Consider the following 16,732-nt stretch of genomic DNA (forward strand, 5'->3'; position numbering starts at 1 on the left):
GGGGAGAATCGAATGGATGTTCTATTAATGTTTCTCAGGTAATGGATCATACGGTATAATTAAATATCATTAAATGTACTTACATTATCAAGTAATCTGTGTATACTGGAAACTTAGGGAGCACATTGAACAATCAAAAGAATCGTTGGAGGGGAACCCCGGGAGGGAATAGGTACAACCTGACCTTGGATAAGGGCCTGGAGATGATGAAATGAGTTGAAGCAGAACCGAGGAGCGGAGAGAGCATGCGTCGAATAGAAAGGTGAAAAGTTTAGCGAAGAGGAAGACTCCTTACTTCATCTGGACAACCACCTGGACGACCACCAGAGTGCGCCACGCATGTGCAAAGGGGAGGGGAGCTAATTAGAATGAAAAGCGAGGCTGATGTTGCAACCTGTAATGAATATGTATACCTGACGCAATATTGTATGTATAAATAATGGCTGGGAAGTAACGGGACTTGAAGCCAGATTTGGGCACCTGCCCCGGCTTCCAGCGCTGAATAAAGCACCTTCATATAATCACTTGGTGGTTATGTGGTTGCTATGCTAACATTTTGGCGACCCAGATGGGACAGCGTGGGCACTGCTGAGGCGGATCGTGTCTCGGTTTCGCTCCAGCCGGCACCGAGGGATTCTCGGGGAGCAGTCGACCACGACCGACCTCCGCTGCTCACGACGTACCACTGGAGTGGTAAGCAAAGGTGCTTTCAACTTTGGGTATTCGGTACCGATTTGGTTGGGAAAGCCTGCCGGTCAGACGCGGCGAAAGCCACGCTCGGTTGGGCAGGGAGCTCCCGGGGTAAGCCTAGGCGCCGTCCGTTAGACAGAGCGAAAGCTCTGCAGGTTCGGCATTGGTGATTGTATTGGTTTGTGCTGAAGGGTCAGCACCTGGTATTATTGGTATGTAGAAAGCGTGCTGCTGCTCCGGCAGCTTCTGGGAAAGCACGCTGCTGCTCCGGCAGCATCTGGGAAAGCGTGCTGCTGCTCCGGCAGCTTTTGGGAAAGCGTGCTGCTGCTGCTCCGGCAGCTTCTGGGAAAGCACGCTGCTGCTCCGGCAGCATCTAGGAAAGCGTGCTGCTGCTCCGGCAGCTTTTGGGAAAGCGTGCTGCTGCTGCTCCGGCAGCTTCTGGGAAAGCACGCTGCTGCTCCGGCAGCTTTTGGGAAAGCACGCTGCTGCTCCGGCAGCTTCTGGAAAGTGTGCTGTTGCTGCTCCGGCAGCTTTCGGGAGAGTGTGTTGCTGCTCCGGCAGCTTTCGGGAGAGTGTGTTGCTGCTCCGGCAGCTTTCGGGAGAGTGTGTTGCTGCTCCGGCAGCTTTCGGGAGAGTGTGTTGCTGCTCCGGCAGCTTTCGGGAGAGTGTGTTGCTGCTCCGGCAGCTTTCGGGAGAGTGTGTTGCTGCTCCGGCAGCTTTTGGGTCCGTATCATAAGCTCAAAATGAAAAAGATTAAAGAAATTCTGGGAAAAGATGTACCTATCCCGCGGACATCCCCGCTGGGGTGTTTGCTAGCACACTGGAAAGAGGGAGGTTTTGGTCAAGAAATGCGGAAAGGAAAGCTGATTGATTATTGTAATATTTGGTGGCCACAGTATAAACTAGAGGACCAAGAAACTTGGCCTGAGAATGGAACATTGCAATATAATACAATTTTACAATTAATGCTATTTTGTAAGTGGGAAGGAAAATATGATGAACTGCCGTATGTGGAATTATTCTTTTATTTGCACCGAAAGCCTGAATGGCAGCATGCTTGTGGAATAATGGTGCTTGAAGTTTAAACTGAGGAACGTTGTTGTGCATGTACTAAGGAGGGACGCTGTATACAGCATCAAGCAATAGAGAATAATAAGTATTATGGGAAATGAATAATGGAAATATTGATCTGGAAGTTGCGCCGTCGGCTCTGCCGGAAGAGCCAGGACAGGGAGGGAAAAGAGAAAAGGAAGATAGCAGTAGTGATGGAGAATCCCCGATTTTAGTCTCCCCGTGTCACATAGGACCCGGCAACAGCGAAGGGCAGGAGAAACTATAAACGAACAGGGAAGGAAAATAATCGCTCTCCTCAGGCAAGGAGTGGGGACAGAAGGACCGGTATATGTTAAGGTGCCTTTTTCAGCCGGGGACTTAATGATATGGAAACAAGCAGCCGGCACCTACAGGGAAAACCCAGATAAAGTAGCCAGGGTAATGAAAATGATAATTAAAACCCAAAATCCCGATTGGGATGATCTCCAGGTGATCCTGGATACTTTGATGGACTCGACAGAAAAAGACATGGTATTGCGGGCAGCCAGAGAGAGAGCCCGAGAAGATATACGAAATGGATTAGTGCTTGGAAATCTAGATCAAAACTTCCCCACTGAGGATCCCCAATGGGATTATAACACAGGGGATGGAATAAGGAGGCTGAAGAGATATCAAGATTGGGTACAAATCGGGGTACAGAATGCCATGCCCTGGACCATAAATTGGTCAAAATTGTATAATGTCAGGCAAGAAAAAGCGGAATCACCTTCCGCCTTTTTAGAGAGATTGAAAGAAACTGCTAAGAAATATACAGATTTAGACGTAGAGACTGAGCAAGCTAAAGCTCAATTAGCACTCATTTTCTTGGGACAAGCCCAAGAGGATATTAGGAAGAAATTGCAAAAGTTAGAAGGTGCAGATTTGAGAAATTTGGACAGGCTGTTGGAAATAGCCTGGAAAATCAAAACTAGCCCAGCCAGTAAAAATTGAACTTAAGGAAGGGGCCCGACCGGTACGGATTAAACAGTACCCGTTGAAGCTAGAAGCTAGGCTAGGGATAGTAAAGATTATAGATAAATTTCTTAGCTACCACATTCTGGAGGAATGCAAATCTGAATATAATACCCCAATTTTCCCAGTAAAGAAACCTAATGGGGAATACAGGCTAGTGCAGGACCTTAGGGCAATAAACGAAATAACAAAAGATATTCACCCAGTGGTGGCTAATCCTTATACATTGTTAACATCTGTAAAAGAGAAATATAAGTGGTTTACGGTAATTGATTTAAAAGACGCCTTCTTCTGCATACCCATTGACAAGGAAAGTAGAAAGCTTTTTGCTTTTGAATGGGAAAATCCACGGAACGGACGAAAGATGCAACTAACCTGGACAAGGTTGCCTCAAGGATTCAAGAATAGCCCGACCCTCTTCGGCAGTCAACTAGCTAAAGAAATAGAAGACTGGATTAACCAAGAACAGATTCAGGTACCAAAGGACCGATACTTGCTGCTACAATATGCGGACAATATATTAATAGCTACCGAAGGAGAGTCAGAATGTATTCAGGTAACTATTGATATTTTGAATCAATTGGGACTAAATGGGTACAAGGTTTCTAAACAAAAGGCACAAATCGCGTGCACAACAGTAATTTATTTGGGATGTGAAATTTCTCAAGGACAAAGAAAATTGGGAGTTAACCAAATACAAGCTATTTGTGAAATCCCCGAGCCGCGAAATCTGCACGAACTACGGGCTTTCCTAGGTATGGCCGGGTGGTGTAGACTGTGGGTAATGGACTATGGACTCATAGCAAAGCCCCTCTATGAAACCCAAAAGGCCTGTACATTTACCTGGGGAAAGCCACAACAAGAGGTCTTTAAGAAATTAAAAGAAGCCCTGATAAAGGCGCCTGCCTTGGGCTTGCCGGACTTATCAAAGGACTTTCAGCTGTTTGTGCATGAGAGACAACGATTGGCATTAGGAGTACTGACCCAGCGACTTGGGAGCTGGAAAAGACCTGTGGGGTATTTTTCTAAACAATTGGATGCGGTAAGCGCCGGATGGCCCTCGTGTTTAAGGGCCGTGGCAGCCACAGTCCTTTTAATACAGGCAAAAGGGGGGCCATTGGCTATCGCCCAGCCGAATGAATCTTAAGAACTACTAACCTATTGAACCCAGCAGTGTTTCTAGGAACAACTGCGGAGGAAGGAGACCTCAGTCATGATTGCGTGGAGATCATCGAACATACCTATGCCAGCAGAACAGACTTAAAAGATCAGCCTCTGGAGAGACCAGATTGGGAACTTTTCACGGATGGAAGCAGCTTCGTGGAAAATGGGACTCGTTATGCAGGATACGCAGTAACTACATCAAAGGTAGTGATCGAGGCAAATTCCCTACCTCCGGGGACTTCAGCCCAACGAGCAGAAATAGTCGCCCTGACGCGGGCCCTGGAACTAAGCGAGGGTAAGAATGTGAATATTTGGACAGATTCAAAATATGCATTCGGGGTAGTCCACGTACATGGGGCATTATGGAAAGAAAGGGGAATGCTATCCTCACAAGGGACTAATATAAAATATCAGGAAGAAATATTGAAATTAGAACAGCTGTACAGAAACCCCAACAGGTGGCCATAATGCATTGTAAAGCTCATCAAGGAGGGATGTCAGAGATTGCAGAAGGTAACAGATTGGCAGATTTGACGGCCCGGAAGGTCGCGCGTGAAGTACGGAAAATAATGGCTCTAATTCCATCGAAGGTAGGCCTCTCTTGTTTCAAATTACCTAAAAACCCAAGGTATTCCGCGGAAGATGAGAGACTTGCAAATTTGATGAAGGCCCAGAAGAATCCTGACGGGTGGTATGTGACTACGCCAGGACAACTCATAGTGCCTCCTATAATAATGCGAGAAATTTTACAAATAAAACATAACGAATGTCACTGGGGTGCAGAAGCAATGGTGACCTATTTGAAATGAGGTGTCATCTCGGTACACATGTTAACAATGGCAAAATCAGTAATGTCAAAATGTGAGCTTTGCTTAAAGAATAACCCGGTAGCAAGGAAACATGCTGAGATGGGGAGAATTAGAGCTGGAATAGAGCCTGGAGATTACTGGCAAATAGATTTCGTGGAACTGCCTAAAGCAAGAGGTTATAAATACCTATTGGTAGGGGTTGATACTTTTTCAGGATGGCCAGAAGCCCTTCCCTGTCGAACCAACCAAGCTAAAGAAACGGTAAAATGGTTACTACGGGAAATAGTCCCTAGATTTGGTGTACCATTGGGTATTTCTTCAGACAGGGGACCACATTTCATTGCCAATGTGGTTAAAGAGGTTAGTAGGTTACTAGGAATTACCTAGAACTTACATACCCCATGGAGGCCTCAATCTAGTGGTCAAGTAGAGAGGATGAACCAAACTTTAAAAGGACAATTAAGCAAAATCTGTCAGGAGGCTAAGATACAGTGGCCACAGGCCTTACCGATAGCTTTGCTAAGAATTAGAATAAAGCCAAGAAGTGGGATGTCAGTAAGTCCCTATGAAATCATGTATGGAAAACCTTATGAGTCTCCTGAACCGAACCCGAATATGCATGTTACCAGTAAACAGGATGTATATAATTATGTTTTAATAGTAATGAAAATACTTGCTCTTGGTATGAGTGAAGTATTTTCAAAGGGGGGAAATGTTAGTGTTGGGGAGAATCGAATGGATGTTCTATTAATGTTTCTCAAAATGTTAGTGTTGGGGAGAATCGAATGGATGTTCTATTAATGTTTCTCAGGTGATGGATCATACGGTATAATTAAATATCATTAAATGTACTTACATTATCAAGTAATCTGTGTATACTGGAAACTTAGGGAGCACATTGAACAATCAAAACAATCGTTGGAGGGGAACCCCGGGAGGGAATAGGTACAACCTGACCTTGGATAAGGGCCTGGAGATGATGAAATGAGTTGAAGCAGAACCGAGGAGCGGAGAGAGCATGCGTCGAATAGAAAGGTGAAAAGTTTAGCGAAGAGGAAGACTCCTTACTTCATCTGGACGACCACCTGGACGACCACCAGAGTGCGCCACGCATGTGCAAAGGGGAGGGGAGCTAATTAGAATGAAAAGCGAGGCTGATGTTGCAACCTGTAATGAATATGTATACCTGACGCAATATTGTATGTATAAATAATGGCTGGGAAGTAACGGGACTTGAAGCCAGATTTGGGCACCTGCCCCGGCTTCCAGCGCTGAATAAAGCACCTTCATATAATCACTTGGTGGTTATGTGGTTGCTACACTAACAATCCCATAAATTTATTACAAATTTACCTGGTACATTCACATCCTGTCTCTACTTCTTAGATTAGACACTGCATATCATAAAAGGTGCAATATTTTGTAGCTAAAAAAAGATTTAACAGATGAAACTACTCGTATGACAAAACAAACTGAACATCAGAGCATATGTCCTTTTAATGTCTCCTTGTCACACATCAGGAAGGATGGGCATTTTAAGTACTTACAGTCAGGTTAAGGAAATATTTCAGTAAGCATAGTCTAAAGCCAATTCTTTATGTAACATCCTCATAGTATCTATTCATTAATTTCCTTTAGTTTTCAAAAACCTGTGTCCAGAGCTCTCTTCTTGGAAATCAGTTAATATACATATTTCGGCTGGTTTTGTTTGTTAGCCACTTCCCATTCTGAAGTGCCATGAACAGTACTGCACAAGATTAACCAGTCAAAAAAAAATTAAACCAAACTCTTGCATCCTGCTACCAAATGGGAATACACTAAGATTTACAGAAAGTTCCTTTTAAAAAGTAGCATTCACCTTAATAGCTGGTGGTTCCATTAACCAAACTTTGTTTAAAAGAAATGTTAAAAAGTCAGTACTGTTAGCTGCTATAGTGACCTGTCAGTTCATGACCAGAAAAAATAATTAATGATCATTGCTACACATTTACATTAAGAAATTTAGAAGATTTTACTCTGTGTTTCATTATCTTTGATATGCTGAAATCGGGCAAAAGAATTACTAATAGGAAAAAACACTAGTTAAACTTAGGATCTATTATTAAATGACAGCTAGTAGCAAAAAAAAAAAAGACTTTTTGTTGTTTTAAAGTAAAAGGGTAAGTTTTTAGAATTAGTGTTACACAATATCATAAAGCTTAAACCATTTTTTCCCTAAAAAGAGTTAAATAGCAACACAGTCAATATATTACAAGGAAATGTAAGAAGAACACTGACAATTCATATTATCACATTCTATGTGCCAAGATGTAAATCCCAGTCAAGATAGTGGATGTCTTTCCTTTCAGGGATTTGTGGTCAGTAATTATGATCCTTTTCCTAAGAACATTTTCATCTGTTTTCAGTTATACAAAAATATAGATACATTATCAATTTTCAGAAGCTTTTCCAAATCAGTTATGACTCCAAATATATGTTAATAGCACACAACAGAAACTAAGCCCAGTACAAACTCTCTCACACAATTTTCATTTCCTTAGCAAACCCTGAAATCCATGCAGGCCTCTCCAGCACAACTCACTAGTATCACAGAATTTTTTTTTAGCTTTGATTTTTTTTTTAAGTGACTTTCAAGGCAAAGCTGAAAAAAAAATAATCTAGTTTTACCTAAAAACTTGACATTACTTTCTTCAGAGATTTGATGACCTTGTTTAAATGGGCATCAAAAAGTAGAAATACTGATTTCTCCTCAGTCATTATTCGTGCTCCTAAATAGTTGCCCACTGTGGATTGCAAGCATCCTGGACTTCCCTCATTGACTAATTGCTACCCATTAACGTGGCAATAACTCAGAAGCAGCCTCATCTGCAAGTCAGGCAAGCAGTAGCCAAACTGTATAAAACAATTTCATGACCAAGTTACCTTCTTCCACCAGGCAGCCATTCCCCACTTGAGAAAACCCAACAGCACAATATGAGTTAATTACCTTTCGTGGCCCCATCTTTCACAAGATATGCTACCTAGGTTTGTCTGACAAACATTTCAGCATCACTACCACGTTTTCACAGGAAATCTCAGCAGATGAGAAAAACTGGTTTTATTATGTTGAGAAACTGTACGGACACACAATCTGCATCGGGGTAACCCCCATGACAATAGTGTCCTATATTTGAGTTTACTTTAATGAAGAATACATCATCTGAAGGCCTATTCCTTACTTCCTCTCCCAGAACAATCCTGACAGACAATCTTAGATGAGATTTCTGAAGCATTCCTCTAACTCCCCTCAGCTACTTGTTTCAGATGCGCAACATACATTTTTAAAACAACAGAACAAACATCTTAACTACCAGATAACAGGTAACTTCTGTCTCCCATGTAGAGGACACCTTTCCTGTACATAACTTTTACAACATTTCCAATCAAATAATCAATGCAACTAAAAAGATTTCTTAATACAATTCTAGAGTTAATTTAAATGATGAATTGATGAAACTTAAATTTATTATCAAAAGAGAATCAAAGGATATGCCTCTGCTCATGGCAGGGGGGTTGGAATGGACCTTAAACATTTTATGATTCTGTTTTTTCACAAAGTATGGTATATTACTGCATTGACAAGGAAGCTTAATAATTATTTAATAACTTTGAGGGCTAAAAGATCATATTTTCCATACTAGAACTTAGCCACATTTTCTTTCTTTTTGAAGATAACTTATGCAAAATGCTTGCTTACATTTCTTAGAGTAATAGCCTTTTTTCCCACCTTATACTGTAATTCAGTTTGTACAATAAAAAACAGTCTTTTTGATAATTTACTCCTTTGCTTATGCAATTAATTTGTAATACATGTAATACAGTCATAAGCACTGGTAAGTGCTTATAAGACTAGAAACTCGCTGTTCCGCAAGAAAGGGTGACCCTACGCTAGTGATTCATGTCAACTGTCATCTTTAGTACAATCATCTCTAATCTTACTTTAAGTTACGATTTAAAAAACAAATACCACCCCTGAAACCCAGACCAGCCTTTTTTATAGTATCTTTTTGTTAACAGAAAGTTTGAGGCATTTTAGGTATTTTATTAAAACGTCTGTTCACATATTAAACCTCTTTTCTAAACTATATTACTGGAAGTTGACCAGGGAAAGACCACTGGTATATATCTCTCAAACAAAAATATTGGGGATGTTTTGTTTGTCTGCATTAACATTTAGCTAGGTGATGCCCAGGTCAATTCCCAGGAGATATCCCAACCTTTTGCACTGAACTTTCAGGCATCTTTGGTAAATCCCTATATTTCCCCTTTCATTACATCCTACCCCCTATGCCCCACAACACTGTTTTAATTAAAAACTAGGAAATATAAACATCTTAAAATTGCAGTAAGAAGCCACGTATACAACAACAGCAGTTTCTTAAATCATGAGGACCTATACATAATATCCTTAAGAATTAACTTTGAGTGAAGAGTCTTTTGATATACTGTGATAACTACTATGTCAACAGTTTTATTAAGAGATTAAAGACTCCTATATAAACAGCTACAGAGTTTGGGATACTTTCATGGTTTGTAGACTTCTCTTTTGTTCCTAGAGACTTTTCACAGGATCGCATATCAGATTTGGGGCTTCTGGTGTTGTTCTATGGTGTACAACTTTTATCACTTTTTTCTTTCATTGCACTTTTTTAGCATTAGTTGCTAAAGCATTTAGTATTAATTACTATTAAAGCCACGTGTTTACTTTGCTTATATACATGCAAGTCCCTAAGTTCCATTCCTCTAACACTAAAAGAAATAGGCATATAGCACTATACCTGATAAACAGCAGCCCCCTGCCACCAAAGGTTTGTCTACACATCATCCCTGGTAACTTCTAACGTCAATGCCTTTATCCAGTGCAATCATTGTAAACTGTTGTACCAGCAGCCAAGCATTTTCAGTTCCATCTCTCTTCTATAACAGCAGTGTCACTGGCAAAGCATTATATCACAGAATTTTAAGGTGATTTAAGGTTGATACTATTTATCAGTTTTAAATGAAGAAAAATCATGACTCAGCACTTTTGTTCAAGAACAGTCATTAGTGACAATGACTACATTGAATGCAGAAAAGACTGTTTTCTTATTTAAAGATTTAGAAAGAATAGAATTACATTTCCTAATTGAAACAAAGCATTTCAAGGAACAATTGTCCTTTTCAGATACCTCTACATGCAATCTTAGACTAAGAATAAAGCAGTAAATTATCTGAAATATTTGGGCCCCTCGCTACAAGAAGGACATGGAGATACTCAAGCGAGTCCAGAGAAGGGCATTAAAGCTGGTGAGGGGTCTGGAGAACAGGTCTTACGAGGAGCAGCTGAGGGAGCTGGGATTGTTCAGTCTGGAGAAGAGGAGGCTCAGGGGAGACCTCATCGCTCTCTATAGGTACCTTAAAGGAGGCTGTAGTGACGTGGGGTTGGTCTATTCTCCCACATGCCTGGTGAAAGGACGAGGGGAAATAGGCTAAAGTTGCACCAGGGGAGGTTTAGGTTGGATATTAGGAAGAACTTCTTTACCGAAAGGGTTGTTAGGTATTGGAATGGGGTACCCAGGGAAGTGGTTGAGTCACCATCCCTGGAGTCTTTAAAAGACGTTTAGATGTAGAGCTTAGTGATATGGTTTAGTGGAGGACTTGTTAGTGTTAGGTCAGAGGTTGGACTCAGTGATCTTGGAGGTCTCTTCCAACCTAGATGATTCTGTGGTTCTATCCAGTGTTTCAAGCTCTTAAAGAGAGGCTGCAGAGAAGTTTCTCCATAACACTAACTTCCAAATATCTGGAACTGACAATAGCATGAACAACAACAACAACAAAAAACATGAAAATGCACAGTTCAAATACATAGAAAACATTTTTCTTGCCTCTTACCTCAAAGCTTTCTGATCAAAATACATAAAAAGTTCCTTTCCCAATGTTTCCACACCCCTGTAAACATGTCCAGTTAGGAAATTATGAACAGAGGTTCTCTCCTCACTCACAGCAGTCTGAAAATGAACACATATGCATAAATATTAAAACAGAATTTATAATACTTTGATACCACCATCAGTATGCATTCAGCAAGTAGCTCTGTGAACTAGTTTTCCAATTTAGACAACATCAACCTTTATCTCCTTAACCATGTCTATCAAAACCAATGAGAGTATCTACCAAGGAAGCATACAGTCACTATTACTAAGGCTGTAACTTAGCTCGTTCTTTTCTCTCTTTTTTTTTTTTAATCAAAAAAATTTCTTTTAATTAAATTAATATCTTTTCCTTCGAGTCATGAATTCAAAAAGAGTTTCCAGCTGATATAAACTAATGGGTATAGTTTGAACATTAAACAATTGTCAGTGCCAACTTTCTGCCATTTGCAAGGCTCCATCCTTCTCCAAATACCTCTTGCCAGAATTTCTAGCCATGCTAATTATATGCTTTCAGCATTTCACATTGCATATTACAGAATAACCTCCACTGAGCCCACAGAGATGCTTCTCTCTTCCTAACAGCTGAAAGTCTAATCTCAGATGATGAACAACAAGCAGGACACTACTAGAAGAGAAGATGACAATTGTGTGATTGAAGCAATGATCTTTTTTTGCATAGCACATGAAGCTTCATTACAATTATAATAAGAGACCTCTACAGGTTATCTGGTCCAAATCACCTGCCCAAAGCAGGACTGACTTAGATCAGGAAGTCCTGGGCCTGGTTCAGTCAACTTCTGAGCATCTCTGGGGATGGGGTTTCTCCTCTCTCTGGGCTCTTGTTCCAGGGCTTGGCTACTGTCGTGGTAGAAAAGTTTTCCTAACATCTAATCAAGATTTCTCCTGTTGTAGCCTGTATCAGTTGCCTCTCATCCTATCATCCACTTCAGACAATGGCCTAGCTCTGTCTCCACACCTTCCTTTATAAACAGCCAAAGACAGCAATAAAGACCCAGTTCCATCAGCCTCTCCTAACGCATCACGTTTCAGCCTGCTAGGCCTATCTCTAGTACATTACCATTTTTTTTGTACTGGGGAATTGAAAACTGGACACAGTAATTCAGATGCAACTTCAGAGGTGCTGAGCAGAGGTACAGAATCACCCTCCTCAGCTGTTTGGCTACATTGTTAACACAGCCTAGCTGGTAGCTGGCCCTCTTCCCTTCCCCAGAAGGGCACAGTAGTAACCCCACTGAGCCATTTTCCACCTGAGCAGCACCCATGCCCCTGCCATTGCATGGCATTATTCTGTTTCAGGTGGAGGAATTTGCAAGTCCTGCAAATGCTGAACTTCACAAGTTTCTGCCAGCCCATTTTTCTCAATGTGTCAGGGTCCCTCTGAGTAGCAGCTTGAGGTCTCTGAAAGGTCCCTTTCAGCCCCCAATGAAACCTGCAAACAACATTGCAGCCCTAACTGCAAGGGACAGATGCAAGTACCAAAGCTTCAGTAACAATGCTTAATTGCAGCATAAGCATATATGAAAGCAACTCCAGCAAATCAGCAAGGCTTGAGCTGATTAGTGAAATTTCAAAGCCACTTTCAAAATAATCCCCCACTTTGTTATTACCCTGAAATTATATTCAGAGGGTTTTTCAGTTATTAAGTGATTGAGAAAAAATAAAAGTATTTTTTGCATGACACCAATGTCATTTACTTTGCCCATTATCAAAATAAGAAAGCAAAAATTTCCTTCTTGCATAAACTGTTCACTCCTTCCAATAAAAGTAATAAAGGAAGTCCGTATGCAACAAGGTTTCTTTTGGATTTAAGCACTAAGGTTTGGTTCAACTAAACCAGAGTAAGTGACAGGAATGGAAAATAAACCTGATTTTCAAAATATTCTAAGTTAAATTCATGCCACTTCATTATCAGGCAAGCCCTTATGCTCATTGTAGTATTTAAGAGCATCCACACTACAGTCCTCAGCAGTGGTCTAGGCTTAGGCTATGGTTAACAGCTGTTTTTGAGATCTGAAATGCACAAGAGCTTTGTGATGGTCATTTGCTGATGAATGAAGTCAACCCTGAGCTGACTTCTGCTGTACTAAGTTATGAACAATGAAAGGCATTAAATTTTCCTATGAAAGTGAAAGAGTAACTCCCTAATTTTAAAAAGCTTAGTCCTGAGGGATACAAAGCTATCAGGCCCAATCTGTTGATGGCATATCTTAAACAGATGTATCTTGAGCCACATTCTTTCTTATGTTCATTTAAGTATTATTTTATTCAGCCTTAATCCTTAATAAATTTTCTTACACCACAAAGGGTGTTGGAGGGGCAGTCCCCAACTTTTTGTTGGAAGATATCTAGTACACTTACCTAGGACTTGAGTGACACAATTTCACTCAGCTGAGAAAATAAGTAAATAAATAAATAAAAACCAAAACACCCGACCACCTCCATAATCAAAACCAGACACAGGATTGTCACAGCTCGTTAGCTAGACCTGCTCATTGATATGAGCTTGTTACCAGAAAGTCTCACAAAGCCCCAGCAGAGTTTTATACTGTTGCATTAGTTTATGCTGCCAGCAAAAAAGATAAAAACCAGTGGAGAAATTACACAGCCTGTATTGACAGCAGATGCCACAGCCTTTATTTATTTGAATAGCTGGTCTAATTAACATGATGCTAAAAACCCAAACGGTTATTGACATGAAAGTAAATCCCCTTAACACCACACACACAGCCGTTCAGCCTCTGCACACCCCGCCCCTGAGCTTGATCGCGGCCTCCCAGAGGACTCCCAAACCCAAACCCAAACCCAAACCCAAACCCAAACCCGGCCCGGCCCTCACCGCCCCGGCTGGCGCAGCGCCGCCCCGCGCCCCGCGCACGGCCTGGCCGCGGAGCACGCGGGCCCGCAGCCGCTGTGCGAACACGGCGAGGCACGGGCCCTCCACCATGGCCGCCGAGCGCCGCGCTGCCGCCGCCTCTTCCCTTCAAATCTCCCGCTCGGCTCGGGGGCGGTGCTGCCGGGCTGGGCCGGGCCATTACCACCGAGCGGTCCCGGCCCCTCGGCGAGAGTAAAAGAGATAGTGCATGTTATCACGACCCCAGATGGGAGCAAAACGCCCTAAGAACATTAAACGAAAGACTTTGTGTCGTGAGAGCCTTCACAGAAAACACGGTATCTCTTATTTGTTTTGCTCTTAAGCGTGAACTTGTAGTGGCTTTGAATACCCAGTTAGTTGTCACAGGCTTCCTTTTATTCTCTGCCACTGCCCTGCAAGTACATCTTACCATAAGACTCAGTGCACAATTAGAAGTTAATTTCGGCCCTAAGAGAGTCAATATTTAATAGGATTTGCAGCCAGCCCGTGTCTGTTTACACATAGAAAATGTTCTTTTCTCTGCTGCGTTTGTAAGAAATCGTAAGCATGGATGTAATAAACTCCGCAAGCTTTAGGAAATTCTGAGGGGACTTGTGCCAGAAGGTAGGCCGTTAGGTGCCACCCCCTAACATCCACCTCATGAGGCACACCCACATTTGTTTTTCAGTGACTATGATTTCTTATATAAACAGTCCACATCCAATCTGTTATCAAGGCACAGGCTTTGAATAAAATGTGTCTAATTTCTAAGAGGATAAGGTTTTTGTTTGTTTGTTTGTTTTTCTTATCCCCTGGAAGGATGTGACTAAATGAGGTTAAAGTTACTATGTTCACTGAAATAAAAGTATGATTTCAGATGTGCTAGTAAAGTTAGAAAATACTACTATATGTAATCCTATTCCATGCCCTTGAGTCCTGCCTTACTGTTCTTCCAAGGCAGCTAGAAATCACTGAGTAACTCTGGTTTCTGTAGTCACATTTAAGCACCTTAAAAATATACTAACAGTTCCTGTTATTTGGTTATCAAATATAATATGTTTTGTGATAAGAGAGTTTATAACTGGATATTTTTCAGTGGATGGCTGGTGCAACGTGTTAGGTTAGGTTTTCAATTCCACATCTAATTTTGCAGGTGCATCTGCAGTTCTGACACTAACCATTTAATAAGGTTCTCTATCCCTTTTTCCACTCATGTACACAACAGAATTTTAACTAGAGATTCTGCAGTAACTCAACTATTGCATGCACTTTAATTCGTAAAAAGTTGAACTCAGGTTTTGTACAAAATGTTGGTGAGCTTTATGTTAAAGTGTTTGGTGATGGTTGATAAACATTTGGGAGTTTCTTTAAGAAAAGCATTTAAGAATACATTTGAAACAGAGGAGCAGTAACAGCACAGGAGGAGATACTAGTCTGACAGTTTCATGGTTTCAGACAAATGCTAAATGCTGAGCATTGGTTTTGTCCCACAGTGTGAAGTGCAAGTACCTCAATAACAGCAGCTGAAAGAGCAACAGTAATTGAGGAAAATTATTGCTGACACAGTTTTTTTAAAGTGATGTAGTAGTGCAGTCAAGAGAGAAATACATAAACGCTTCTGTTTTACAAAGTTCTAAGCAGAATAATCTTAGCTGCCTTTATAACAGTAGTTCCTTGAGACAGGAAATCTCAATTGCTGCCATTCAGTTTCAACTTTGCAGTTCCAAGATATTCAGACTATGGGGAACGTATTTTGTAAGAGGCAAGTTTTAAAAGGAGGCTGATGGATTGCATAAAAAATAAAAGCTTTTGTTTAATTTATGTCAGGGTTCTTTGCTAGAATATAACATTTTTTGGCAGGTAATTTCATCAACAGTTGTTTACACTTTATTTTGACTTTGAAAAATCCAGTGGCCATGAGAAATAATATCTCCAACAAGAAATTAAATGTGCAAATTTCAAGAACAAACAAGCATATAAATCCCACGAGAGTATAAGTTTAATATTTGACCATTTTATACTTTCTGTCTGCTGTTCCATCAATGAAATCATGAAATCATTCTATTGTACTATGATAATAGATGTAGCAAATAACAGCAAGTCACCTGCGGTGAAAGGTAAAATCTATTTTTGCAACAGAAATTGAGTAAATCTACATATGCTCATAAATTTACCCCCTGTTATTATAGTTGTGTGCACAGCTGCCTTTGTTAAGTTTCCCAGGGGCATTCTCAGGTGACATTTCTTGATTTGTTTGTGCATTTGCAATATTTAGCAAATTTTATATTAGCATACAGTAGAACAGTGTGCTAACAACCGGACACTCATATTGTTACTGACATAGTTGGCACAGTACTGCAGTTATGATCTCATTAGACAATCAAATCAAAAGTATGTTTATTTTTAAAATTTCAGGTTTCCCAGAATTATGAAAAGCATACACATCCTTTTTATTTGTTTCCATTTTCTAGAACTTGCACAAAAGCCCTGATTCCATGCCTAGTTGTACCAGTTCATGGCTCAGGACATTCGACATAAAACCGATGTTGTCAATTTGCAAGAGTAGAGCTACCAACATCTAATTCCTCAAACTCTTTGTTTTATGTGCATTTTCTCCCTTGGATTAATGTGTTGTCCTTAGAATACTAGCACACAGTTTAAATACATTTGTTAAGTTTGCCATTAACAGAGCTTTGAAAAAAGAAAAAAAAAAAGATGTTGGCAAGGAATATTATCATGTGGCAAAACCAGACTAACTTAACTGAAATGTCACGTTAAGCCACATACTAATGTTCAATTTCTCTGAAAGATGGTTCACACAAGACAACAGAAATATGCAGAAGACAAGTGCACCCTGCTCTTCTAAATCCAACAGATCCAACAGTCAGAAGAACTATGTCAGCACTGAGATTCTCATTAAGGCACAATTTTTTAATTCTGGCTGGTTGAAGTATACAATGAACTACAAAGACATTCCCTTTATGGTGACAAAATCTTGGATAAGAATTAATAAGCAGCAGATGACTGATCTGTTTCATGGCTGCCTAGAGAGTTAATGCAAACAGTTAAGTACACTGAAAGTTACTGATCATGTAATCCTAATGAAATCCTTCCTAAACCTTGTAAAAACATTCCCAAATCCTTCTAAATTAAGTTTTTTAATGCAATTAATCCAAATAGTT

General features: G+C 40.7%; 1 protein-coding gene across 2 annotated transcripts in view; it reads right to left on the bottom strand.

The window, feature by feature from the left end:
* NEIL3 (nei like DNA glycosylase 3) overlaps positions 1-16,732 on the bottom strand; it is a 42,149-nt gene that overhangs the window by 18,220 nt on the left and 7,197 nt on the right. Inside the window, exons 1-2 of one of the 2 annotated variants that reach the window (XM_080590472.1) lie at positions 13,536-13,777; positions 10,638-10,753 (exon numbers count right to left, since the gene is read on the bottom strand). In XM_080590472.1, coding sequence (XP_080446598.1) covers positions 10,638-10,753; positions 13,536-13,643 — 224 coding nt within the window. In that variant the 5' untranslated portion in view covers positions 13,644-13,777. Of the gene's footprint in view, positions 1-10,637; positions 10,754-13,535; positions 13,778-16,732 lie in introns of those variants that run through there. The other variant, XM_080590473.1, reaches the window with a different exon arrangement.

Source organism: Anser brachyrhynchus (genome assembly GCF_964034855.1).
Source record: "Anser brachyrhynchus genome assembly, chromosome: 4".
NCBI lineage: Eukaryota > Metazoa > Chordata > Aves > Anseriformes > Anatidae > Anser > Anser brachyrhynchus.